Genomic DNA, 25,967 nt, shown 5'->3' on the forward strand with positions numbered 1-25,967 from the left:
CCCATCTCGACAGCCGAGAGTCTGCAGTGTTGCTATTTGCTTAGACGCGAGGAGCTGAAACTGTGAAGTACCACTGAATAGAAGTTGGTCCTTTTCTGTCACCGACCATCCTGTTGCAGTGCAGGAGTCCTCCAGACATCCTCCCTCTTGTCCCCACGACTGAGGCGCAGGAACACAGGATCTACAGAGCTGCACAGGAACAGAAACCAGCCAAAGCCCTTTTTCTTCTAACCAAAGGTACTGTACAGTCTAAGAGAACTTACCTCTTGTGTAACTGCACTTGTTCTCTGCTGGTGAGACTTGTTGTGGTTGCTCGGTAGAGTTGCTATATCTTCTTTACTTCACAAGCCTAATCAGCTTGTGGCCCTGCTTTGATTTCTTCTATTCTAGACTTTTACCTACCTCTGAGTAGACTTTTGCCCAATTGACTTTGGCCTAGCCTTGCTCCCTGAATGATTCTTTTTCCCTCCGACCTTGTGTTTGGTCTTCCTTCCAGGAAGGGGTTAACTAACTTTGCATTGGGGGGTTAACAAAAGTACTTACCCGCTGAAGAATAATTGTGAGATCTCTTGTTTTGTTCTTTTTCTCTGACATTCTAAATGCAAACAGATATATTAATGTCCACAGTGTCCTAGTTACTAAAGTCCCCTGAGGGTGTAGGAAGTGTGTGTGCCATCCCAAAAGGGTACTGATTTGAAAATATTAAAAGTGTGTATTTTGGAGTGTATTTGTGTCTTACTATTATATTGCCCCTTCTGAAGGCGGCTTACTCAAACTGACTTAAATAAATTAATAATTGTTTAATCAAGAAACCTTGTGTGTAAGAGTTTATTTGGATACTTGTCACTGTGAACCTTGGTGTAACTCCCCTACAGCTCACATTCACCCCGCTTCAGATAAGGCTGGTAGCTCAATCACGCTACCAACCTGTGTAGTACAGACTTATACCAAAGGTGGGGTTCCTATTGCCCGAAGGTCAGGGTTGTTGTAGTGCACCCAAAGGGTACTGCATACAATCCTGCCTAACATCTTTCTCCTAACAAACAATCACTGAGCTCCCAGCCAATGACTGCCCTCTACCTAACCCCCTCAGGCAGCCATCTTCTGATTTGGAAGCACATAAAGTGGCAATGGGACTAAGAGACAAGTCACAGAGGGGCACGATTGAGGGTTTGCATGTGAATCCCTGCCAGACCCATGCTGGAGAACAACAGTTAAAGGTTAGTAACATGTTCCTTCTCCAGCATGGGGTCTGGCATGGATTCACATGCTCATGAATAAAGAATACACAGCAGTACATAATTACACAACCACGGGAGGTGGCAAGGCTCAATAGAAGCAATCTCTTACCTCCTCAACAGGCTCACCTTCAAGCGAACAGGTTGTGCAGCACTGCTTGGCCGACTTTGGACTCCTCCCTGGAATCCTTGTCGATGCAGTAGAATTTTGTGAAGGTGTTAGTCGACCTCTACGTAGCAGCCATGCAAATGTCCAGCAGGCGAACACCAGACTGGAACGTCGTCGTCGCAGCAATCGCTCTGGTAGAATGGGCTCTCCGACGGCCAGGCAGCGGTCGGTTTGCAAAGTCCTTTCAGCCGGCGACTAAGGCATCAGAAAAAACACAGGTAACACCAAGGACTCATTGAGATGACATTCCGACGGAACCTTGGGCATGAATGAGGGGTGCCTCTGCAGCACCACCCTCATCTCGTGGAAAGTCAAGCAAGGCCGCTTGCAAGACAGGGCTTGATCTCATCTACTCTTCTTGCAGAGGTGATGGCCACAAGGAAAGTTGTCTTCCACGACAGAAACTTGAGCGTAGCTAAATGCATAGGATCGAATGGGGTCCCCATGAGCCTAGTCGGCACCACGCTGAGTTCCCACACCGAGCCAGAGCCTTTACCGGCGGGAACGAGCAGAACAGTCCCTTAATGAACTCTTTGACTAGACGGTGCGACCACAGTGAAGACTGTCCCTGAGACCTGGTATAGCGGGAGATAGCAGTCAGATGTACCGTGATGGAGGCGTGCGCTAGCCCCTATTTAGCTAATGACAATAAAATCCTAAGTACTTGAGAGGCTGTGACCCTAGGAAGGTAGATCTTCTGCGACCGGCACCAAGTCGCCAAACTCTTCCATTCGTGTCCTTAGCACTTCAAAGTCGATGGCGCCCTGGCCTTGGCAAGTACCTCCCTGCAATCCGCCGGAAGCACGTAAACCACCAAACTCTAATGCTGCAGGAGCCAGTCCTTCAGGTTCAGAGATCCTGGGTTGTGGTGCAGAATTGGGCCTCCTTCCCTGGCGAGGAGATCCGCGACCAGTGGCAGCTTGACTGGATGGGACGCTAACAAGGTCCGGATACCAGATCTGCCTCGGCCACGCTGGTGCGACGAGGATCATCCTGCACCAGTACCGTCTGAGTTGACCGATGACTCGAAGTACTAGTGGCAACGGAGGGAACGCGTAATAAAGCAGGCCTTCCCATGGAAAGGAGAATGCGCCCCCATGCGCCCCTGCAGGCGGAACCTGCTGGCGAGCCTCCGACACTTGGTGTTCATCGCCATCGCAAAAATATCGATCTGGGGACTGCCCCATTTGAGGAAAAGGTTGTCCACATGATCCTGCCGAAGCTCCCACTGGTGGCAAGAGCGCAGCTCCATGCTTAGAGAGTCGGTGACTGTGTTCTTTACTCCTGCCAGGAAGCAGAATGAGGAACATCCCCTGGGTGACGGCCCAGTGCCACAAGGGGATCTGGTGCCCCCTGCCTCTGGATGTAAAACGTGGTGGTATTTTCCATGAAGACCCTCACCACTTTGCCCTTGAGGGACAGCAGGAACGACCCGAGAGTCCAAAACACTGCCCGTAGTTGCAGTACGTTGATGTGTAGCGTCTTCTCTTCCGGCAGCCGTGAAGACGTCTGGTGTGGGCTCCCCATCCTTCCAGGGAAGCATCCGTTGTCCGTGTGACTGTCTCCTGGTACAGGGGGCTCTGGAAGTCCGTGCCTCCAGCGATGTTGGAGCACACGCCCCATCACCTTATCACTAGACGGAACTCCTCGTCGAGCGCGATTCTGTCCTGGAAGTCTCTGGACACCTGGACCCAACGGGCGTCGAGGAACTTCTGGAGTGGACGCATCCGCAATCTGCAGAGTCGAATCAGGTATATGCATGACGACATCACGCCGAGCATCGACTTGATGGTCCGCACCGTGGCGATCTTCAGTGCTAACAGCCATTGCTCCATGCCCAAGATGGCTGCTATCCTCTCCTCCGACGAGGACGCCGGGCAGGACACCGTGCCAAGCCTGGATCCCAGGAACTGTGCGTCCTCCGATGGAGTCAAGCAGGACTTTGAATAATTCACTGAGTACCCCAAGTCCGTCAGCAGTCGGACGGTCTTCGTCGTGTGATCGACGGCGATGTCCCTGGACTTGGCCCGGATGAGCCAGCCGTCCAGATAAGGATACACATGAATCCCCTGTAGTCGTAGATGGGCCGCCACTGGAGCCAGACACTTGAAGACCCTGGGCGCTGACTTCAGTGCTAATGGGAGAGCCTTGAACTGTTAATGCTTCCCTTGTACGACTAAGCGCAGGAACCTGCGATGCTTTTCGTGTATGGGGACGTGGAAGTACACGTCCTCTAGTGCCAACGACAACAGAAAGTCTCCCTCCTCCAGCTGGCCGAGCACGTGCTGCAGCGCGACGATCCTGAACTTCTGGGACTTTATGTACTTGTTGAGCCGGCGTAGATCGAGAATGGGCCTCCAGCCCCCAGGCTTCTTTCTTACGAGAAAGTATCTTGAGTAAACTCTGGAGCCCCGGAGTCGCTTTGTGTTAGGCAAGATTTGGATTAGTACCCTTTGGGTGCACTACAACAGCCTTGACATCCTGGCAATAGGAACACAACCTTTGGTGCAAGTCTGGACTACACAGGTTGGTAGCGTGTTGAGCAGCCAGGCTTATCTCAAGAGGGGTCAATGTGAGCAGTAGGGGAGTTCCACAGATCCACAGTGACAAGTATCCAAATAAACTCTTACACACAAGGTTTCTTGAGTAAACACTTATTAATTTATTTAACAGTCAGCTTGAATAAGCCTTCTTCAGAAGGGGCAATATAATGGTAACACACAAATACACTCTAAAATACACTCAGTTTCTCTAGAATCAGCAAGTACCCATTTGCACAGAGACACTTCCTACACCCTCAGGTGACTTAAATAGTTAGGACACTGTGGACATTAATATATCACTGTTGCGTTTAGAGCAATACTTAGGAGCATGTCAAAGAAAAGGGTTCTTAGAATAAAACAAGATCACACAAATATTCTGAAGAAGGCAAGTACTTATGAACCCCCCCCCAATGCAGAGCAAGTTAACCCTTTCCTGGAAGGAAGGTAAAAACCCAATCAGAGGAGAGAAGAGTCATTCGGGGTGCCAGGTCAGGCCAAAGTCAATTGGGCAAAAGTCTAGGTAAGCTGAAGGACTTCTTCTAGGTAAGTAAAAGTCTTGCACAATGTTTTAGAAGTCTTTGTAGAAAAAGTAGAATCAATGTAGGGCCACAAACTGGTTAGGCTTGTGAGGTAAAGAAGCTACAGCAACTCTACAGAAGCAACCAAGACAAGACTCAACTGAGATCAAGTAAGGCTACACAAGAGGCAAGTTCTCTTAGACTGTACAGTACCTTTGGTTAGAAGAAATGGTTCCAGCTGGCTTCTGTTCCAGTGTGGCTCTGCAGATCCTGTTGTTCCTGGTCCTCAGTCGTGGGGACAAGAGGGAGGACTTCTGGGGACTCCTGCAACACAACGGGACAGTCGATGACAGAAAAGGACAAACTTCTATTCAGTGGCACTTCGTGGTTTCAGCTACTCACGCCTCAGCAAATAGCACCTCTGCTGTCTCTCAGATAGCACTCTGGACTTTCCTTGCATCTGGGGTTCGGCACTCTGTTGAGGTGGCTCAGGCTTGGTCAGTCCTGCTTGCTAGGGGTCCGGAGGATCTTCCAGCAGTTCGGGGCTGACTTAAAAGTGATGCACTCCAATCTGGTGTTCCTCTCCCAGGCACTTCGGTTCCTGCAGCAACAAGGAAGTACAGCCAGCTCTGAGAGGATGTCCAGACGAGTTCATTTTGGAGTTGATTGGACCCATTAACTCAAGGGGAGAAGTCGTCCTTGCAATGCTTCTCTAGTCGAGGCGAATTCAGAACTTCAGCACAGCAGCAGGGTTTCACCAGGCAAACCAATGGTCCAGGAGTTGCAGCAGGCGTCTCTTCAAAGTTCTTCTTCGGATTCCTTCGTCCAGGGGTCGTTGCCGTGTCCGTCCCAGTGGCCTGGTCCCTCAGGGGCACCTGGTGCGGGTGAGGAGGTTGATGCAGAGGCGCTTCCTCTTTTTTTGCATGAGGCTGATATGGGGCCGTGGACACTGGTGCTGGCACCTGCAGCATCCTTTTCTGGATTTCCGACCCTAACGTGTGTAGGGTCAAAAGGATATCCAGCAACATCTCTTGGCGGAGTTGGAGCGGTAGGCCTACTAGGCCCTGCGCCGCCATCTGCGTTTTTCGCTGCCGCCGTCATCCCCCCACATCCTCGTGGGTAGTGTGCATGGACTCCTGGTCCTCCTCTTCCGAGAAACAAACATCTGTGTCATGGGGTACGCCTTGTGGCCCCGATTCCCCCCTCATCACCCCTTTTTTCGCATCCTGAGGGGTCGGAACCGGGCTCAGTGACAGCATCCTCTTTTCCAGTGTCTCTTCCCCCGCCCGGGCCGAGGCCTCCCACCTCTGGGGTAGGGATACCCTGGGCACAGTCGGGGGAACCTTCACTGAGTTAGCCCCTCTGGCCTTTGTGAGCACGGCCGCCACCATCACGATCGTTGACGATTGTTCTTGCGCCGCCTGGGCCTTTTTGGGCAGGCCAACCGCCTTTTCTTCCACCGTAGGCTTCTCTGGCTTCTCCTGCAGCTTAGCCGGGTTGGCTGATTTCCTCTTGGAGGAGGAGCTGGCTCGATGGCTGGAGATGGAGGCAGATGGTGAGGTTGATCGCGCCCTGCCCATCGCGGGACCCGCTTGCGAGGTGACCCCAACGGAAACTGACTTGCGGTGCTTGGCCTGGTCTGGGCCACCACGGATGGAGCGCCCTCAAAGGACTTAGAAGCCTGCTTCTCGGACCAGCCGGTCCTGGGTGAGGCATGACCCTGCTTGGGGCATGGGGCAGAGGCCTTGGCGCTGAGCCACGCCGCCAGTCTACTGATGATCCTTCATTGTTCTTTTAGAGAACTCAAGGCAGATTTTGTAATCTCCTTCTTTGGGGTCCGGGTGAAGACAGTAGAGCAACTGAAGGTGTTTGTCCTCCACAAACTCATTCCGCAGTCGGCATCTGGAGCAGAGCTTGAAAAGGGAGCTTCCCCCTCTTTCTACTCTTTCAACATGGTCGGTGGTGCGGAGTAGGCCCGATGGTCTTCTGGAAACTTCGATGAAACTCGACGATCCTTGCCCTTGAGGGGTGCCGAAATTCACAGACAAACAGATCCCCGCTTGTCAGCCAATGGAGAGGAGAGCACACAGGCTCTGTTTAACAAAAATAGGTCGTTTTCTCAAAAAAGAAAAAAAAGCACAAAAATACAGTAGCTCAGGGAGCAAAATTTGATGACTCAACACTTGAACGTGTGGTAAAATTCTGAAGATGGCTGCCAGAGGAGGGGCTTAGGGAGAGGGCAACCATTGGCTGGGGCAGTATGACCCAGAGTACAGTGATTGGTTTAGAGGAGAAATACAGTTTGTAAGTGAAAGTGAAACTTTTTTCTTTTAAAGAGAATTCCCGGCCTGATGACTGAAAAAATGTATGAGCATGTGAATCCATGCCAGACCCCATGCTGAAGAAAAAGGATAGAAAGTACCCCTAACACACGTACTGGGTGCAGGGCATGTTCAAGAAAAACACAGGAAAACATTAATGGGACAAACAGTCTCTGCATTTGCAGCCTTAAGGAGTGACCATTACCCTCCCAGAAATAAATAATTGAGTGGGAAACTGAAGGAAAAAAAGGATTTGCTTGCCTCAAAAGTGAGCCAGGATAACAAATCAGGATTGTTGGGGTCCAACTGAAATTAACATGGCGAAAGATGAAAAAAGAAAACATTTCCCAAAGAGGTGGGATATGCTACAGGAAAAAGGACAAAGATAAAAAGAAATGAGAGCCACTCTTCCAGCAATGGTAGCTGAAAGATTGGCCAGTGCACACCAAATGAAATGAAGGCTGCAGGTGAGACTTAAAATAACTCACGCCATCAACCAGCCAAATTCTAAATCCATTGCACATATGCTAGGGGCCTCATTAAGTCAATTTAGAGAACGTTAAAAAAACTTTACATTTCCCTTAAAACCCATTAAGGTAAAAAAAATAAAGAATGTTTTTTTAAAAAAAGAACCAGTAAAGCAATTTGAGAGAAATTAAAATGGTATTACATTACAGTGGAATACAAATTGAATATATTAATATTTTAAATAACCATTGCCAGAAATGTTCCTACTGAATAAATGCCAAGGAAGGAGGCATGTTTCCAAGACGGGGTGCACAATAGAGATGCAATTACCTGATCTTTACGGATCTTGATTGCTTTGCTGGGGTCGGACTTGCAATAGAAGCGAACATTATTAATAGGATTCTGCTCCTTCATTCCATAATCCATGTGAATGACCTGAAAAGAAAATTAAGAAAAAGTTACTTTAGAAAAGATTTAGAAGACACTTTACCAGTAATTATATTCAAAAATCCACATTTTTAAAAGATGCTTTCGTCAATCAAGAATCCTTAAAGGCATACATTATTTTTACAGCAGTCTACGGAAACAGAGCAGGATTAATCTACAAGGACCCCCCCGGCACCCACAATTCACAACACTAGCAGAGACACGTGCCACAGGTGGCCAAAGCAGAAGGGATACGATTGGGCGTCACCAGTAACCAACCCACTCTGCTTACACCTCTCAAAACTCTAAACAGAACCATGAATATACAGCACAACAAACCGCATGCACTTCACAGCATCGCAAAACTTAAACCACACTTAGCCTTGCACAAAAGCACATGACAACTACCGACCGAAAAACCACACCTATGTAAACCGAACTGAAGCTGCCAACAGCACATCACAGCTCTCTTGAGCTTTTTCCCCTCTCAGTCCTACTAACCTACCCTCTTGCTTTTCAGATCCGTCAGAGCGCCAGGGGACCACACAGGTGGTTATAGTGCGCGGTATAAACATCCTTTAACATAACAAAAACAAAGCAGGGTTCCTTATATTTTCCTTTGCTCAACCTAGTTTACCATAAATGAGTCATCAATACCTAGCTCTCTAGACAAATGGGATAAAACTTACTTTCCGCAGATCACCCTATGGCAGCATAGCAGTGGCTGAATATGCAAGGTAAGTCCTAATGAGGAGAGAAGGGTAGGCAAACTTACATGGCAACCCAATGTTAGGTAAGACTGTATTCAGTACCCTTTGGATGCACTACAACAACCCTGACCACCTGGCAATAGGAACTCAACCAGGCAAATACTTTTGGATCCCCTAAGCAGAGTCATTCGGCATAACAGGTTAAGCCAAAGTCAATGGGCAAAAGTTTATATGAGCTGAAGCACTTCTGGTAGGTAAGTAGAAAAAGTCTTTGCACAATGTTTAAGAAGTCTTTGAAGAAAAGAAGAATCAATGTAGGGACACAAGCTGTTTAGGCTTGTGAGTAGTAGAAGATGCAAGCAACTCTACAATAAGAGGAAAGTTCTCTCAGACTTTACAGTACATTTGGATTGAAGAAAAAGTGCAGCAGATGAATCCTGTTCCTGAGTAGCTCTGCAGATCTCACTGTTCCTGGGCCTAAATCATGGGGACAGGAGGGAGGACTTCTGGGGACTCCTGCACTGCAATGGGACGGCCACTGCTCGCAACCGGCAATCTTCAAACAAGTGGCACTTCAGTGTTTCAGCTCCTCACACCGCAAATAGCAACACCGCGGTTTCTGGCTGTCGAGATGTACTCTCCTTGCTTCTGGGGTACCACACTCTGTTGAGGGGGATCGGGCTGGTGTTCCTCTCGCTGGCACTTCGGTTTCCAGCAGCAACTCTGTGGAAATGCAACCAGCTCAGAGAGAAGGTCCAGGTGGCTTACTTTGGAGTCGATTGGTCCCACCAACTCAAAGGGAGAAGTCGTCCTTGCAGGGGCTTCTTTGTCGATACAAATTTGGAGATTGAACACAGCAGCAGGGCTTCACCGGGCAAACCAACGGTCCAGTAGTTGCAGCAAGCGTCCTCTCCAATTTCTTCTTCGGATTCCTTCGTCCAGTGGTCGACTGCCTTCCAAGCCAAAAGCCTTGCCTTTTATACAGTTCTCTCCCATTCATCCCAGCCTAGACATCAGTCACCCAGCAGGGTGGCTGTCCTTGCCGGACAGTCAGCCGGCCAATCACTACAGAGTGCATTTGGGTCTCCTAGGACACTAAGCACAGGGAGTTTCGGGCACCTCCCTCACTTCCTGCCCCCACCAGACACCCTGGAGCCAGAGGGGGGCTTCACTCGTGAATCCCACCAAAGGCAAAGTGAACAAAGGGACCAAACCTGGTTTGGCGCGCAGAGTAAATCTCAAGAAGGAGCTTTCCACAAAGAAATGGTGAAAAAAGAAGACCGGGCCATTTAGACAAAAATGGGACCCTTGCGTGCTTTACTGTAGCTGCAAACGCAGCCCGTGGTAAATGCACACCACGGTAGTTGAAAGTAAACCACTGCCACCAGCTATTCAGTGAGGAAAGGGTAACATAAAATTGTTACATGGAAAGCTAGACAAAGGGGATACTAAGTAACCCCTCCAGCACCCTATTGTAAGATTGTGTGCACTGGGTCTAGAAAGTTACAAGCTCGGGATTGTCTTTAGGATCCAGATCTCCAACAGGGGGAAGGTCTTCTTCCAGCTCTGTCATCAGTAGCTGGTTCACCATCTTCTGGTTGAATCTCACACTCAGCCTCAGCTGGTGGAGTAGTCACAGGTGTGACTTTGGACTGTCCTCTCGGGGATGTCCTGTTTGATGCACAGGAGTGCCATCTTTCTTGTTCCCTGAAACCTTGGGTTTCCGCTTTGTCTCTTTCTTCCTGGAAATAGAAGTTGGCTCTTCCTGTGGGCTGGGTGTTATAGGTTCTTCTGTAACAACCCATTAAGAGTCATTCAAAGTGAGCTCACTGGACTTCCTAGTCTGCTCCTGCTTCCTTTTACTGGTAGGCCTGGGGGTGCTCGATACAACTAAAGTCATTTCCCAGCAGGACTCTCCCAGGCACTCACTTTGTACATTGACAAGTATTCTTACAGTCATATTGTTGCACTGGATAAGAGCTGGTAGTATTGGAGCCATCTGGATAGGGCCTTCAGCAAGTTGAGTGGGGTCTCTGGGTGCCTTAGCAAAATGCTCAGGTTTGAAAAATTTTCATCCACCTCCACAATGATGGCCCCAGTGTCTCTAATGGCAGGGGTCTCCTGACCATATAACAACTACACTGTCCTTGAAGTAGTATTTTGTGTTATCCTGTATAGAGTTATACACATCTAAATTCTGCTGTTCCCACAGACCCAGGGACACTAAAGAAACCCTGGGAGGGACTCCAATGGGGTCTTCAACCAATAGTTGAAAGTTTCCACTTGCCATATGTACTTCTCCCTCCGCTGAAGGTTTACCCTTACATCTGGGATCCCCTTTCACATGGTCAGTTGACCCACGAGCATAACATTTTCCAAATGTTTTGACAAATGGGGGCTTCTGCTGACCTCCCTCTGGGTTGGCATCAGAGGTTTCACTAGGCTGACCTGGTTTCCCAAACGGCTTACCCTTCTTATGTTTGTGGCCCTCTTTTGGATGGGAGGTTTTAGAATTCTCTTGGTCATCTTTCTTGTGCTGTGCTAGGAAGAATTCTCATAAATGTGCCAATTCCTCTCTACCTTAGAGACCCCCAGCTCTTTTGCTAAACTTTGGGGATTTGAACTTTTTAATTCTGTGTTTTGTCTGCGTTTATTTCTCTTAGTTATGGAGTTGTCTAAAACTCCATAGGTATCATCTTTTTTATTTGTGTCACACAGCACCCTGAGTGCAGTGACAGAAGGATGCAGTAACAGGAGGTCTTTTAGACTTCCAAAATGTTTAAATACCTTCTCTGGGATAAACTACTGTTTCACAGAGAATGTAAAGTTACATTGACTTTACTAGTCTTTTTAAATTCCTAGACCCAGCACACACTATCTTCATTTAGAGTGCTGGAGGGGTTACCCTAGTATCCCGTGTGTCTAGAAACTCATGTAGCAGTCAAATGCTACCCTTTCCTATCGAAATGGCTGGTGGCAGTGGTTTTACAACGAACTACCATGATTTTTCCTGAGCAGCTAGGCCTATCTCAAGAGGGAATGTGATCAGTACAAGAATGTTACACAGAGGTCTTACAATCACAGTGGTTCAAGTAGACACTGGTACTCAAGGTTTCTTGGTAAAACACTTATTAATTTATTACACAGTCATTTAGAAAACATTCACTAGAAGGAGGCAACTTAATATCTTACACAAATACACTTCAATACCAAACCAATAGGTTTGAGTAAATTAGGTCCCCCTGAAATAGGAGCAAAATGGCATTTCAGTTACTTTAAATGGGAGTAAAAAGGCACAAGTTAATAAAATAGACCACAAATACTTTTTTACGCAGTGCAAATTGATTCAGTTCACTAGAGGACTCGATTCAGTTCAATAGGCCTAGGCCAAAGTCAATGGATTGGAAAGAGCAGTTCTTGTAGTAAACGGTAAAGTCTTTGCCAAAGTTCTCAGAAGTAGTTTGTACGAAAAAGAATCATGTTGGGTCACAAGCTGATTAGGCCTGTAAATTGGGAAAGTTTCACAAACTTTCACAACGAAAGGTAAGTTCTCTCATTCGGGTTGGCACAGTACTTTAGTACGAAGAAAAAGATGCAGCTGAAGACGTTGGTTCCTGACAATTACTGCAGATCTCACTGTTCCTGAGCCTCAGTCGTGGGGAAAAGAGGGAGGACGTCGGGGGACTCTTGCACTGCACGGGGACGGGTCGAACAAGCTAGCAAAATGGAACATCTTCGGTTCGAGTAGCTGCTGTCAAGCACACAAGCTGGTGTCCTTCCCCCTGGTTAATCCAAGCCAGCACCGAGAATGGTATCCAGGTGGCTTACGAGTTGATTGGTCCCACCAACTCGTTTGTCCTTTAAGGGGCTTCTCCGTCTAGATGAACTTGATAATTCAGACCTGCAGCAGGGCTGCAAACCAACGGTCCAGGAGTTGCAGCAGACGTCCTCTTCCAGCTCGTCTTTGGTTCTTTCGTTCCAGTGGTCGACTATGCTTTCCAGTCCAAGAGACTCCTTTTAAAACAGTTTTCTCCCTTTCATTCCAGCCTAGCTGCCACTCGCCCTTGCCGGACAGTCAGCCAGCCAATCACGCCAGAGTGCATTTGGGTCTCCTAGGCGACCAAGCACAGGGAGTTTCGGTCACCTCTCTCACTTCCTGCCCACCCCAGACACTAAGGCGTCAGAGGCCGTCTTCAGTTCTGAAGCCCGCCTGAGGCATAGAAACAAAGGGACCAAACCTAGTTTGGCACGCAGAGACAATCTTTAGAAGGACCTTCCCAAAAAGAAATGGCGAAAAAAGAAGACCGGGACCCGTTTAAACAAAGGGGCTTAAGGCGCCAACTTGAAAAACATGGCTCCTGCCATTTTCAGCTACCTGCTGCAGGTCCGAATTGCCAAGTTCATCTCGACAGAGAAGCCCCTTCAAGGACATCTTCCTTTGAGTTGGTGAGACCAATCAACTCGTAAGCCACCTGGATACCATTCTCAGAGCTGGTTAGGTTTAACAAGGGGAAGGACACCAGCTTGTGTGCTTGACTACAGCTACTCGAACCGAAGTTGTTCTATTTTCGCAAGCTTGTTTGACCAGTCCCTGTGCAGTGCAGGAGTCCCCCGACGTCCTCCCTCTTGTCCCCACGTCTGAGGCTCAGGAACAGTAAGATCTGCAGGAACTGCCAGGAACCAACGTCTTCAGCTGCATCTTTTCTTCATATTAAGGTACTGTTCATGAAACTTTCCCAACTTGCAGGCCTAATCAGCCAGTGACCCAACATATGATTCTTTTTCGTACAAACTACTTCTGAAAACTTTGGCAAAGACATTACCGTTGTATGGGAGGATTGGTCCAAGAGACCCCCCCTCCCCTGCATCCTCTCCCCCGGTGAAGTCAATGGCTCATCAGGGGTCCTCCCTGCCACCAGGGCCCAGGTGGTGGGTGGGCCACTGGCTGACGACATTGACCAAACCTGGTGAATTTAGTTAGGCCCTGGAAACCATTTTGTGAAATAAAGATGGTTTGAGCCCTGTGCACCGCAGCGCGGCCCCCACCCTTGGAGAGTTTCAATTATCCCTGTGGCCGCAGCTCTCTGGCAGATCCGCTGAGAGCCCGTTCCCACGAACAGACGGACATGAGCTAGTGTTAGATACCAACACTAACATTTCACCTTCCGCAGTGTATCTCTGTTTCCAGCATGACCCGGCCAGCAGGGCCTGGGTGGAAAAGAACTGTAAACGGTCCCCCGACAAAAGCAGAGTCCCCAAATACTAATGAGCAAACCACCTGTGGTGAAACTTTTCTCTCCACGGCCCCTCTGACTGAAAACCTGTAAACTCCATAAAAATGGCAGAATGTGTGTTTATATGACATTAGGGATGAAGCACCCACATCCCTGTAGCTATGCGCAAATAGTAAAAGTGTCCCGGGTTTTTTTTCGTGTTATGTGTTTTATCAAGAAGACTGCACCCCACGGTCCCGCACCATAAATGAACTAATGCTGCTAGAGTGCAAAGGAAGACAAATGCAACCATATTGAGAGCTCACGTAAGGGGTGCACGAAAATGCACCATATGTATGTCCACGCTCACCATGTGCCACTGCCGCCAGTCTCATTGGCGAGTTTTTCCTGCGTGCTCCACCAACCTTACTACTACCTCACTTACCGCACATGCATAGACATATAACAAAATGTTGTAGTTGTTAAAACCTTAGCGTATAAGTAATATGTTCAAATTGGCCATATGGATGGCACTAGCAATGTCAAAAAAGTGAGCTTTGAAAAGACTCAATGAGTATTGTATATTATATGAATGTTTATGTCTCTTCCACCTAAATCTGCAACACACGAGGAAAATACCTTTGTGAGCACATGCACGGCCATTCCCCCTTCCCCCCAGTGAAGCCTGCCAGACGAAAAAGCAGAGGCCTGTGCTGCCCTGCTCCACCTCCCACAATTCGGCTGGAGCCGCTTCAAACATTCACATTCCCTCGCAGCACCCAAGGCCACGGCCTGCCACCTGAATTATTTACAACCCAGCAGTAAACCCCGGCCTTAAAACACAGATCCAAAGGCGCCCTTTCTTAGGCTCCACGACCCACCGGCTCACCTTAGGTTAATGCCCCCTGTAAAATTAGGACACCCAATATTATGGCAACACTACAGGAACACATCCATAATGACTTCTAACGAGACATGATAACGCGGACCGCCTGTCCCATGCCCTGAGACCCAACCCCGCGACCTATGATACCCGGTCAACAGGACGATGGTAACCATGTATTGATGTATCGCCACAAGACCCCCTTCTAGGTGCATTCCTCCTGTGTTGCATTAACCTGTAGAATAACCTATTGGAAGGTTTACCAGGGAAGATAATGTTGCAATGTTGAATGACTGCGCTGTGCGTGGCCCTAGGGCAGAAAGTCAGGAAGGACATTCATCTCCGACACTGATCACGGTTGGCACAACAACACCGTCCAGATGAGCCCAGCTGACCTGCCAGGCCCAGCCCAACCCACGAGGGTAACCAGTGACGTCCTCCAGCCACGGCAAACCACATCGCAGCAGCACCTATAGCTAGTCGTCGCCACCCAATCCCCACGAACTTGTGCCCCCTATAGCATGTAGGTTCTTATGACGCTTTTTGTAAATATATACGCCCGTCTTTGCTATTGTCAGACAGAGCGCTCTCGGAGTTTGCAGAGTTCTTTGCTTTGTCCTGGCCTTATTCCCATCCTGGGAGAGTCCATTATTGTCTCTCATTGTGGGGAGGATCGTGCTATCTGGGGACGCTCGCCTTCACCGTTAACTACAAGAACTGCTCTTTCCTATCCAGCCCATTGACTTTGGCTTAAGCCTATTGAACTGAATCGAGTCCTCTAGTGAACTAAAACTATTTGCACTGCTTAAGAAAGTATTTGTGATCTATTTTATTAACTTGTGCCTTTGTATTGCTATTTAAAGTGACTGAAAAGCCATTTGGCTCCTATTTCAGGGGAGCCTAATTTTCTCAGAAACGTATTGGTTTGGTACTGAAGTGTGTTTGTGTATGATATTAAGTTGCGTCCTTCTAGTGAATGTTTTCTTAATGACTGTAATAAATTAATAAGTGTTTTACCAAGAAACCTTGAGAGTAAGTGTCTACTTGAACCACTGTGATTGTAAGACCTCTGTGTAACATCTTGTACTGCTCACATTCCCTCTTGAGATAAGCCTGGCTACTCAGCTCGCTACCAAAAACATTATACCAAAGGTTGGTTTTGCTTACACCATTAGTCCTCATTTTATGTGGTGGTCCCAGAGGGTACTGCATGCAATTCTGCATAACCTGCTGTTTACCCCCCTCATCCTTTTTATGAGTGGCCCCAGAATCCTTGTGAGGAGCCCTATTGGCAACCCACAAGTCAGCAGCTTTTGCTAGCTTCTTGGGATCAATCTATTTTGAGTCAGCCAAGTGCTGTCTCAGCTCAGGAGAGTAGGCATCAAAAATAGATTCCAACAAAAACAGATCTCATTCCTTCAAAAGAGTTCACTCTGTTACCCTTAACCCAACCATCTAAGTTTTTGTTGTAAAACATTCACACACCCAGGTAGCCCAAGGGGTACCATCAGTCTTTTTGAGGGTCCTAAACCTCTTAAGGTACTGGGAAGGAGTTATCCTAAATCTAGCTATCAAAGCTAGCTTCACATTTTCATACTCCAATCTTTCAAGTTCCCCCACCTCCATTACAGCATGAGTTGCAACCTGGGGGAGCCTAGACACAAGCTAAGGAATCAACTGATTCCCAGTGAAACCCTGAATCCCATAGTTATATTCAAAAGCACCCAGCCAATCCAAAATATCAAGCTTCGCTGCATTGTGTGATATTCAGATTGCATGGATAGGCCTCTCTCCCACTATACAGGTCCCTCAAATTATATAGGGGTTCTGGGTCCATATTGCCTTGCGATATACAGATTGCATTAAGGGGCCTCCCTCCCCACTGTGCAGGCCCTTAAATTCAATATGGATACTGTCCCCAGACTGCATTGTGTGACAGTTAGAATGCATTAATAGGCCCCTCTCCCACTATACAGGTCTCTCAAGTTTACTAAGGGTTCAGGGTTCATATTGTATTGTGTGATATTTAGATTGCTCCGATAGGCCCCTCTCCTACTATACAGGTCTCTAATGTTTCTATAGGGGTTCTGAGTCCATATTACATTGTGTGATGCTTGGATTGCATTGTAGACCTCTCTCCCACTTTACAGGTCTCTCCAACTTTATAGAGGTTCAGGGTCGACATTTCATTGTGGAATGTTGTGATTGCATCGTCAGGCCTTTCTCCCAATATACAGGTCTCTCAAATTTGGTAGGGGTTCTATCTCCAAGCTGCATTGTGCGATTTTCAGATTGCATTGATAGGCTCCTCTCCCACTGTGCAGGTCTCCCAAATTAATAGGGAGTCTGTCCCCATACTGCATCGTGTGATATTTAGATCGCATTGATAGGCTCTCTCCCACCATACAGGTCTCAAGTTTAGTAGGGGTTCCATTTCCGGGCTGCATAGTACAATATTCAAATCTCATAGACCTCCAGACAGGTCTCCCAAATCCTGCTAACCAACTCACTCCTGAAGTGAGACAGAACCAACAAGTGAATTGCTGTGGAGCAACACCCCGATTAGGGACTCTCACCTCTTCACACTTATGTTCTAGCTGCTCCCTCAAAATCACTCAACTAGTAGATATCCTTCTTAAACCCACACTGCCTGTCCACTGAAGGGAATCGCATATAGGGTGACTGACACCACAGAGCGCCACAGATAAAACCCAACCACCTACCCTACCCCTTTCAAGACAGCGACTGAACGAGTCGGCTACATCAACCAGAAATACCATCCACAGACAGGGCCCTATTGTTAGCGGACGGCCTCACTCCCTTACTACACCACAAGACAACCAGACCAAAGCAGAACCAACCGGACATCAGCAAACAGACTAAACAACTCTCTATCTTATAATGCCGCGCAAACTACCCATTCCAAGAAAAAGAGAAGAAAGACCAAACACTCCTGAACAGCAACAAAGAACCACAACTACAGAACACAACCCTGCAATCAAAAACAAGAATCGAACCAACACTGAGAGAAGAGACAAATCCATCTACTTAACTCCTTACCTCGCTGACAAGTGGTCACCAGTACAAACCAACCCGACACTAGAAGCAGCAACATTAAACTATCCAGCACAAACACGTAGAAGAAGAATGAACAACACAAGAAACAACAAACACACGACCGATGCAATAACACCTTACATCACCAAAGCTAGAAGAACTTCCAATCGACAACCACAACTCGTGGAAGACGAACCCGATGAAAACAAGAACCCAAGACAGAACCTAGAAGAACTCTTCGAAGACGCTGACACCCCAAAAGCTACACATCAACAAGAGATCGACCAGGAAGGAAACCCCAACACCGATCAAAAGACGACCTCAACAAGAAAGTCTAAAGCAAACACCCCCAAACGCCACTGCAATCTTATAAACGCCAGATCCATGTCAAAACACTTCGACCTACTCGATGACAGCGGCATTGACATCCTGTTCGCCACAGAAACATGGCTGGACGACAACTACAAAATCAGGGTTCAAATGCCTCCAAATAAACAGGAAAAACAAAAAAGACAGGAATCGCGATAGCGTTCAAAGGACACCTGAAAATAAAAACAGATGAACCGCTCAACATCCTCACCTGCGAAACCATGGTAATACACCTAAGAGCAAGCCCGAAAACCAACATCACATTCATCCTGGTGTACAGACCACCGACATATGATGCAACCTTCGTCGACAACTTCATAGAAGCCATCACCAACATAGCCATCAACCATAAACACCTAATCATCCAGGGGGACTTCAACATCTGGTTTGAAGACAGTCACGCCAACTCCCAAAACTCACTGATCGAATAACTCAATACCATGAAACTACGACAACTAGTCAAAGGGGCAACACACCCAGCAGGACACACCCTTGACACAATTTCACCAAATAAATAAAATCACCACGGCAGCGCCGATACAAATACTGTGGAGTCGACCATCTCATTATCCCATTCATGATCATTCTGCCTACTCAGGTCCACATCCAACCTCCCAAACTCACAACCACCACAAAAAGAAACTGGAAACCCATTAAAGAAAGCAACCTATTCGAAAAACTGTAGTTAACCAAACCCACAACTACAGAGCTAGAGCTGGCTGACCTAGACGAGAAAGCGGAACTACTACACAAATGGATTGCAGATACAATTGACAAGATCGCCCCAGAAAAACCATTCACCCCATCAAAAAAAAAAAGAGCAATGGCCAAATGGTTCACTCCACTATTAAGCACCATGAAAAAGGAAAACAAAAAGATGGAACTGGAATGGAGGAAAGAATACAACCCAGACAAAAAAACAATGTTCGAGACAAATCCGCGCATACAAGAAGGAAATTCAAAAGGCGAAGAGAAGGCATTATGATGACAGAATCACCAATGCCACCAACACACAAAAAGAAATGTTTAACATAATCAAAGAGATGAGAAAAACAACACCCCAATCCCCTCAGAGAAACTGTGCAACGACCTGGCAGACCACTTCAAGAATAAAATCAATGACATCCGACAAACCATACAGAACATACCAACCGACCACAACACACTACCGAGCGATCCCATCTCAGAACCTCAGCACAAACTCAAAAACTTTCCTGAAATATCAGCAGAGGCATTCGCTATGCTGGTAAAACAGCAAGAAAGTTGGATCACCCATGGATCCCTGTTCCCCGGACATCTACAAATCAATCCTCGCTCAAGGAACGCAAGCAGAATACTATAGAAACCTTTTGAACCAATCTCTAGCAACAGGAAATGTACCGAGGATCTTCAAATCAGCAAATATCAAACCACTTCTGAAAGACGACGTAGAAGACCTCTCCAACTACAGGCCGATCTCCAACATTCCCTACCCGGCATAACTCCTGGAAACCTACGTGTATAAATTAATCCAAGAACACATAGAAAAACACCACCTGCTAGACCAAGCTCAAGTCGGTTTCAGACCTGCAAGAGGAACGGAAACAGCACTACTATCCATCTGGGACGACCTAAAAATGAACGCAGACTCAAACATAACCTCAGCCCTTAGCCTACTCGACCTCTCCGCAGCCTTCGACACAGTTAGTCATGACACCCTAACCAAAAGACTAGAAGACATAGGCATAACTGACACAGCACTACTCTGGACTAAATCATTCCTAGCAGACAGAACAGAAACCGTTTGGATCAGACCCTTCAAATCCACTCCAAGGGTTAAAGACTGCGCAGTGCCACAAGGATCCTCACTATCACCACTGTACTTCAACATCTACCAGAGACCGGTTATCAGAATCTTCAAAAAATACATCACCACATGCTACAACTGCGCCGACGATACTCAAATCATCTACAAAATCAAAGACACCCAAGCTGATCAAACAACCCTAATCGAATGTCTAAAAGAAGTCTTCAACTGGTGGACTGCCAACAACCTGAAAATCAACCCAGGAAAGACAGAAATCATGATCATATCCAAAGACCAAAAAAATGTAACTGCCATCCCGTGGCCAACTGAAATGGGAACCGCACCATCACCATCTAAGGTAGTAAAAAATCTGGGGGTCCTGATGGACAACTCCCTAACCTTAGAACCACAAATAAATGCAACTGTCAAGAAATGTTTTTTCCTCCTTCACACGGTAAGAAGAATCCTACCTTTCCTCTCCTTCACGCACAAAACACTCACTATCGTCGCCCTCATCATGTCAAAAGTCGACTATGCAAACAGCCTCTACCTCGGAATACCAGAATACCTCCTGAAGAAACTACAACGGATCCAAAATACAGCTGCAAGACTACTCCTCAAACTATCAAGAAGAGAACACATCACTCCTGCCCTAAAAACACCACACTGGCTGCCAATAAAACATTGCATCACCTTCAAAACAATGTGCATAACGCACAGGGCAATCCCACCCAACATATGCACTCGCCCCTTAGTTGCCACCAGGTACCACAGTGTTTGGAATTGTCGGGTTATTGGCAATCACCACAATAGCTGAGCTGCGGACGTAGGCAGGTGCACTGGCTGTATGAGTGGGAAGGGAAGATAGTTAGCGTTGCGAGGCAGGTTGGGGGAGGAGGGGGCTAGATGTGAAAGGTACCTTGAAGGCTGGATGGACCCAGATCATGACAGGCATAGGGGTGCTACCCAAACCCATCTGGGGAGAATACAGAAACCCACCGCCTCAAGTCAGGATAGAGATGCCAACTAATCAACTGCACTAACAATTTCCCCCCTCTGCATACATCTCTAAAACTCCAAACCAAACACAACCACAAACCTACAGCACAACAAACCGCACAAACTTCACTACATGGCAACAACAAAACAAAAAACATAGAATCGCACAACAGTACACGACGACTACCGGCCGCAAAACACCCCAGGCCCAGCCAACGGACCCACCGGGCTGAGGCCAACAGCACATCACTGCTCTCTTGCACTTTTCCAGCTCCTTCCCACTAACCTCCCTCCCCCCTTCCCTTTTCAGAGCCGCCAGAGCGCCAGGGGACCACTTTGGTGGTGATAGTGCGCAGTACAACTGTCCTTTAACATTAACATACATACTCACTGCTTCTTTAGGCATGCAAGGTCTCTTTGGACTGGAAGACCTAGAAGACTCTGGGATAGAAACATTTTCAAGAGACAATTTCTTCATTTCAAGAGCATGTTGCATTTCCATTTCCCTTAGTTTAATGTCCTGATGTTTGGTTTCAGCTTGGATTTGTAATCTTTTGAACTCAAACTCAAGTCTCATTTTCTCAAGCGACACACATTCTGGACTCCGTGATGGAATTTATGGGGTCCCTTTGGATACAGATTGATGCAAAAGGGCCTGTTGAGGTAAAGAGGGGCTCTCTTCCTGAGACTCCTCTGACTCTTCAACAATATCAGAGTTAGACTCTGAATTATCATCCTCATTATCATTTTCCACATTTCCTGTGTTAGTAGGTGTGACAGGCCTACTACCCAGACTTTGATTATTCAACAATCTTGCAATGAGTTCATTTTTCTTTCCTTTAACAGGGAGATTCCTGATTTTACACATTTCTTTCAGTTGCTCTACTGTTAAAATGATCAGGGCTTCCTGCCTGAAGTTATACATATCTGGCATGTTACAATTGCTTTTCTAGTGGAGCTTAGCCTTGTGAAGGTTTTTAGCCGAACAAAGCAAAGTAAATTCTTAGTGTAATAACTCTACAATATATCCTCACTGCATGCCATCAGTGTTAAGCAAGACTGGATGCAGTACCCTTTGGGTGTACTACAACAACCCTGACCTCCTGGCAATAGGAACCCGACCTTTGGTATAAGTCTGTACTACACAGGTTGGTAGCGTGTTGAGCAGCCAGGCTTAAAGAGGGGTCAATGTGAGCTGTATGTGAGTTACACAGAGATTCACAGTGACTAGTATTCAAATAAACACTTACACACAAGGTTTCTTGCATAAACAATTATTAATTTATTTGATCAGTCAGTTAGAAAAAGCCTTCTTCAGAAGGTAGCAATATAAAAGCAACACACAAATACACTTCAAAACTACACACTCTTTCTAAATCAGTAAAGACCCTTTTGGGATGGCCCACAGTCACAACCTACACTCTCAGGTGACTTCAATAGCCAGGATGCTGGGGACATTAATATCTTACTGTTTGCATTTAGAATACTCTTAGAACTTGGTCAAAGGAAAGGGTATTAGATCAAACAAGAGACCGCAAATATTCTTAAGCAGGCAAATACGTTTGGATCCCCTAAGAAGAGTCAATCAGTATAACAGGTTAAGCCAAAGTCAATGGGCAAAAGTCTATATGAGCTGAAGCACTTCTGGTAGGTAAGTAGAAAAATCTTTGCACAATGTTTTAGAAGTCTTTGAAAAAAAGAAAAATCAATGTAGGGCCACAAGCTGTTTGGGCTTGTGAGTAGTATAAAATGCAAGCAACTCTACAATAAGAGGTAAGTTCTCTCAGACTTTACAGTACCTTTGGATTAAAGAAAAAGTGCAGCTGATGAATCCTGTTCCTGAGTAGCTCTGCAGATCTCACTGTTCCTGGGCCTAAGCCATGGGGACAGGAGGGAGGACTTCTGGGGACTCCTGCACTGCAATGGGACGGCCACTGCTCGCAACCGGCAATCTTCAAACAAGTGGCACTTCAGTGTTTCAGCTCCTCGCACTGCAAATAGCAACACCGCGGTTTCTGGCTGTCGAGATGGACTCTCCTTGCTTCTGGAGTCCTGCACTCTGTTGAGGGGGCTCAGGCTTGGTAAGTCCTGCTTCCTGGCAGTGCGGAGGATCTTCCTGGAGCTCTTGGCCAACTTAAAAGCAATGCACACAATCTGGTGTTCCTCTCCCTGGCGTTTCGGTTTCCAGTAGCAACGCTGTGGAAATGCAACTAGCTCCTAGAGAATGTCCAGGTGGCTTACTTTGGAGTTGATTGGTCCCACCAACTCAAAGGGAGAAGTTGTCCTTGCAAGGGCTTCTCTGTCGATACAAATTTGGAGTTTCAGCACAGCAGTAGGGCTTCACTGGAAAAACCAACGGTCCAGGAGTTGCAGCAGGCGCCCTCTTCAAGTTCCTTCGTCCAGTGGTCGACTCTGCCTTCCAAGCCAAAAGCCTTACCTTTTATTCAGTTATCTCCCATTCATTCCAGCCTAGATATCAGTCACCCAGCACAGTGGCTGTCCTTGCCGGACAGTCAGCCGGATAATCACTACAGAGTGCATTTGTGTCTCCTAGGAGACCAAGCACAGGGAGTTCCGGCACCTCCCTCACTTCCTACCCCCACCAGACACCCTGGAGCCAGAGGCAGGCTACACTCGTGAATCCCGCCAAAGGCAAAGCGAACAAAGGGATCAAACTTGGTTTGGCGTGCAGAGTAAATCTCAAGAATGACCTTTCCACAAAGAAATGGCGAAAAAAGAAGACTGGGGCCATTTTGACAAAAATGGCACCATTAGGTGCTTTACTGCAGCTGGGAAAACTGCCTCTGGTAAATGCACACCACGGTAGTTAAAAGTAAACCACTACCACAAGCCATTCAGTGAGGAAAGGGTAACATACAATTGTTACATGGGAAGCTAGACAAAGGGGATACTAAGTAACCCCTCCAGCACCCTATTGTAAGATAGTGTGTCCTGGGTCTACAAAGTTACAAATGTAGGGAAAGTCAATTGCACTTCATTACTCTTGGAAACAGTAGTTTATCCCAGAGAAGGTATTTAAACCTTGGGGAAATTTGAAAGACTTCCCTGTGCCACTGCACTCAAGGTGCTGTGTGACACAATGTAAAAGATGATGCCTATGGAGTTTGTCAGACTCCACAACCAAAAGAAACAAAGTTCAAAATCACATTAAAATACAAGAGTGTGAAAATGGGGTCTCGCTCTTTCCAGGTAAAAAAAAACCAAGTCCTCAAAATCCAGCAAAGTTGCTGGGGGTCTCCAAGGTAGAGAGGAATTAGCACACTTCTGAGAATTCTCCCTAACAGCAATTGAATTCCTGATTTATGAATGGACCCATTGTTCTTGCCAAGCAGAACAAATGTGTTGGAAGGCCCAGTAAGAGGGTTTTCTCGAAGTGTCATTAGTAAGGTGATCAGAAAATCATTTGCCTCGGGCCTGGAAGGGTTGTTGGGCAAGTTAGGCAAGAGTGCTGGGGTTGCTATGCAGCATTCCTTCACTTGCAAGTCAATTAATAAAATCACCTTGCAGAACCCTCTCATATAACCCACACTACTTATGTCCGAAAACAATGTCGACAAACATTTTTGCATTTTAACAAATTAAAAGACTGCAAGAACACAACACTTCAGTTAATGTTATCATCCCATTCTTTAGGTGACCTGTGTTCCCATTTATAACGTTACTTGCGATTACATAAAGGTTGCTATAAAAAAAAGCATTGGTGATCCAGGTTTCCTGTATCCATAGAATAGCACAGTCGGTGAATAAAGAGTCCTGTTCCAGCCAAATAACATTTCTATTTAGTCTTCATTAGGTATGTACCGTCAATTCCAGTATAGCACAAAGTTTGCAGCAGAGAAAACAACCAGGACCAGTTGGTATTTAATGTAGGCATTTTCAAAACAAAATAGTATATATTTACATCTACTATGAAATCTTCAGGCTTCAATTCCACATCAGGGACAGCTGTTTGTGGGATCGAATTAGCAACCTGAGCAGGAAGCTGATCGTACTCCTCCTGAAGTGAAGACAAAATTAACAATATGCTTCAGTTTCAACATACCTTTGATTTTTTTTTTTTAAACAATTATGAGCAGAACAAAAGGCGACTCCTTACAACAGTTGTATAGGTCCAAGTCCCGCTTCCCATCTGAATGATCAATAATGAAGTATAGGCATACTCCATAAGAAAATGTTTGTATGTCAGTAAGTATTGGATTTACAGCTCCAGGCCAATTTACTTATTCCAGATTCACAGGATATGTATTATGGAGCAATCTGGATTGGCCAATAACGCAACTTATTTCCTAGCCATTCCTCTATAGAGATATATATGAATCCCCTGACATGATGCTCCTATTGACATAATACTGTGTCATAAATTCCTGTTTTTAATCAGATTTCAATGTTGAAGCTTTCCCACCTCTATCTATGGGACCCCTTCCTCCCCCACCCCCACCCCCGCTGTTAGAGTTTTTCTGAAGTCCAACTAAGGGCTTTGTAAAACCATTCAACTGAGGCAGTTCAAGATTCCACTCTTAGTATAAGTCTGTACCACCTGAGTTCAGGGTAGCGTAGACAGAGCAACCTGGCTTATTTTAGGAGAGAGAGAGGGCTGTAGAATCAGTACTTAGAAATTGTAATACAAATGGTCCAAAGAAACACAATCACTATGTATTGTAAAAATAAATTGTTTATTTAAACACAAGTATGCCAAGATAAATCTTGGGGGGAATAAGTACTATCACAGATCATATAAACACATAGAAAAACACAACACTATGCTTGGAGGTACACAGACCAAAGCATATAACCTAATTTAGAACACTGAACAGTAGTTCTAGGGAAATCAAAACCAATAGTTACTTTTAGATTACCTTCAGTAATGCCAGGGTAGTAGACCCCATCAGTTGTACCGCGACGCTCAGCAAGAAATCACAGTCATTCAACTGGACAATATACTTTTCAGAATTGTGTAACACTTATTCTAGCAACAGTAAAACACTGATTACTCTGATCCAGGATAAGGAACAAGTTACTTACCTGTAACTATTGTTCTCCAGCATGGGGTCTGGCATGGATTCACATGCTCATTAATATTCCCAGTCGTCAGGCTGCAAATCCTCGATAAAAGAAAAACAGTTTCACTTTCACTTATAAGCAATACATTACTCACCGTAATCGTATTTCTGGTGCTTGTATCTGCTTAGATTCACATGCTATGCATAGGCCGACATCTAGTGGAATTTGCGGAGTATTACAGCTGT

The 25,967-nt window shown here is 46.4% G+C and overlaps 1 protein-coding gene across 1 annotated transcript in view; it reads right to left on the reverse strand.

Annotated features, from left to right (window-relative positions):
- The window catches only part of SAMHD1 (SAM and HD domain containing deoxynucleoside triphosphate triphosphohydrolase 1), a 697,568-nt gene that overhangs the window by 73,981 nt on the left and 597,620 nt on the right, over window positions 1-25,967 (reverse strand). Inside the window, exons 13-14 of the mRNA XM_069652117.1 lie at window positions 24,623-24,718; window positions 7,588-7,692 (exon numbers count right to left, since the gene is read on the reverse strand). Coding sequence (XP_069508218.1) covers window positions 7,588-7,692; window positions 24,623-24,718 — 201 coding nt within the window. The remainder of the gene's footprint in view (window positions 1-7,587; window positions 7,693-24,622; window positions 24,719-25,967) is intronic.

The sequence above is a fragment of the Ambystoma mexicanum genome, chromosome 3p (genome assembly GCF_040938575.1).
Source record: "Ambystoma mexicanum isolate Mex_15411 chromosome 3p, UKY_AmexF1_1, whole genome shotgun sequence".
In the NCBI taxonomy this organism is placed as follows: Eukaryota; Metazoa; Chordata; class Amphibia; order Caudata; family Ambystomatidae; genus Ambystoma; species Ambystoma mexicanum.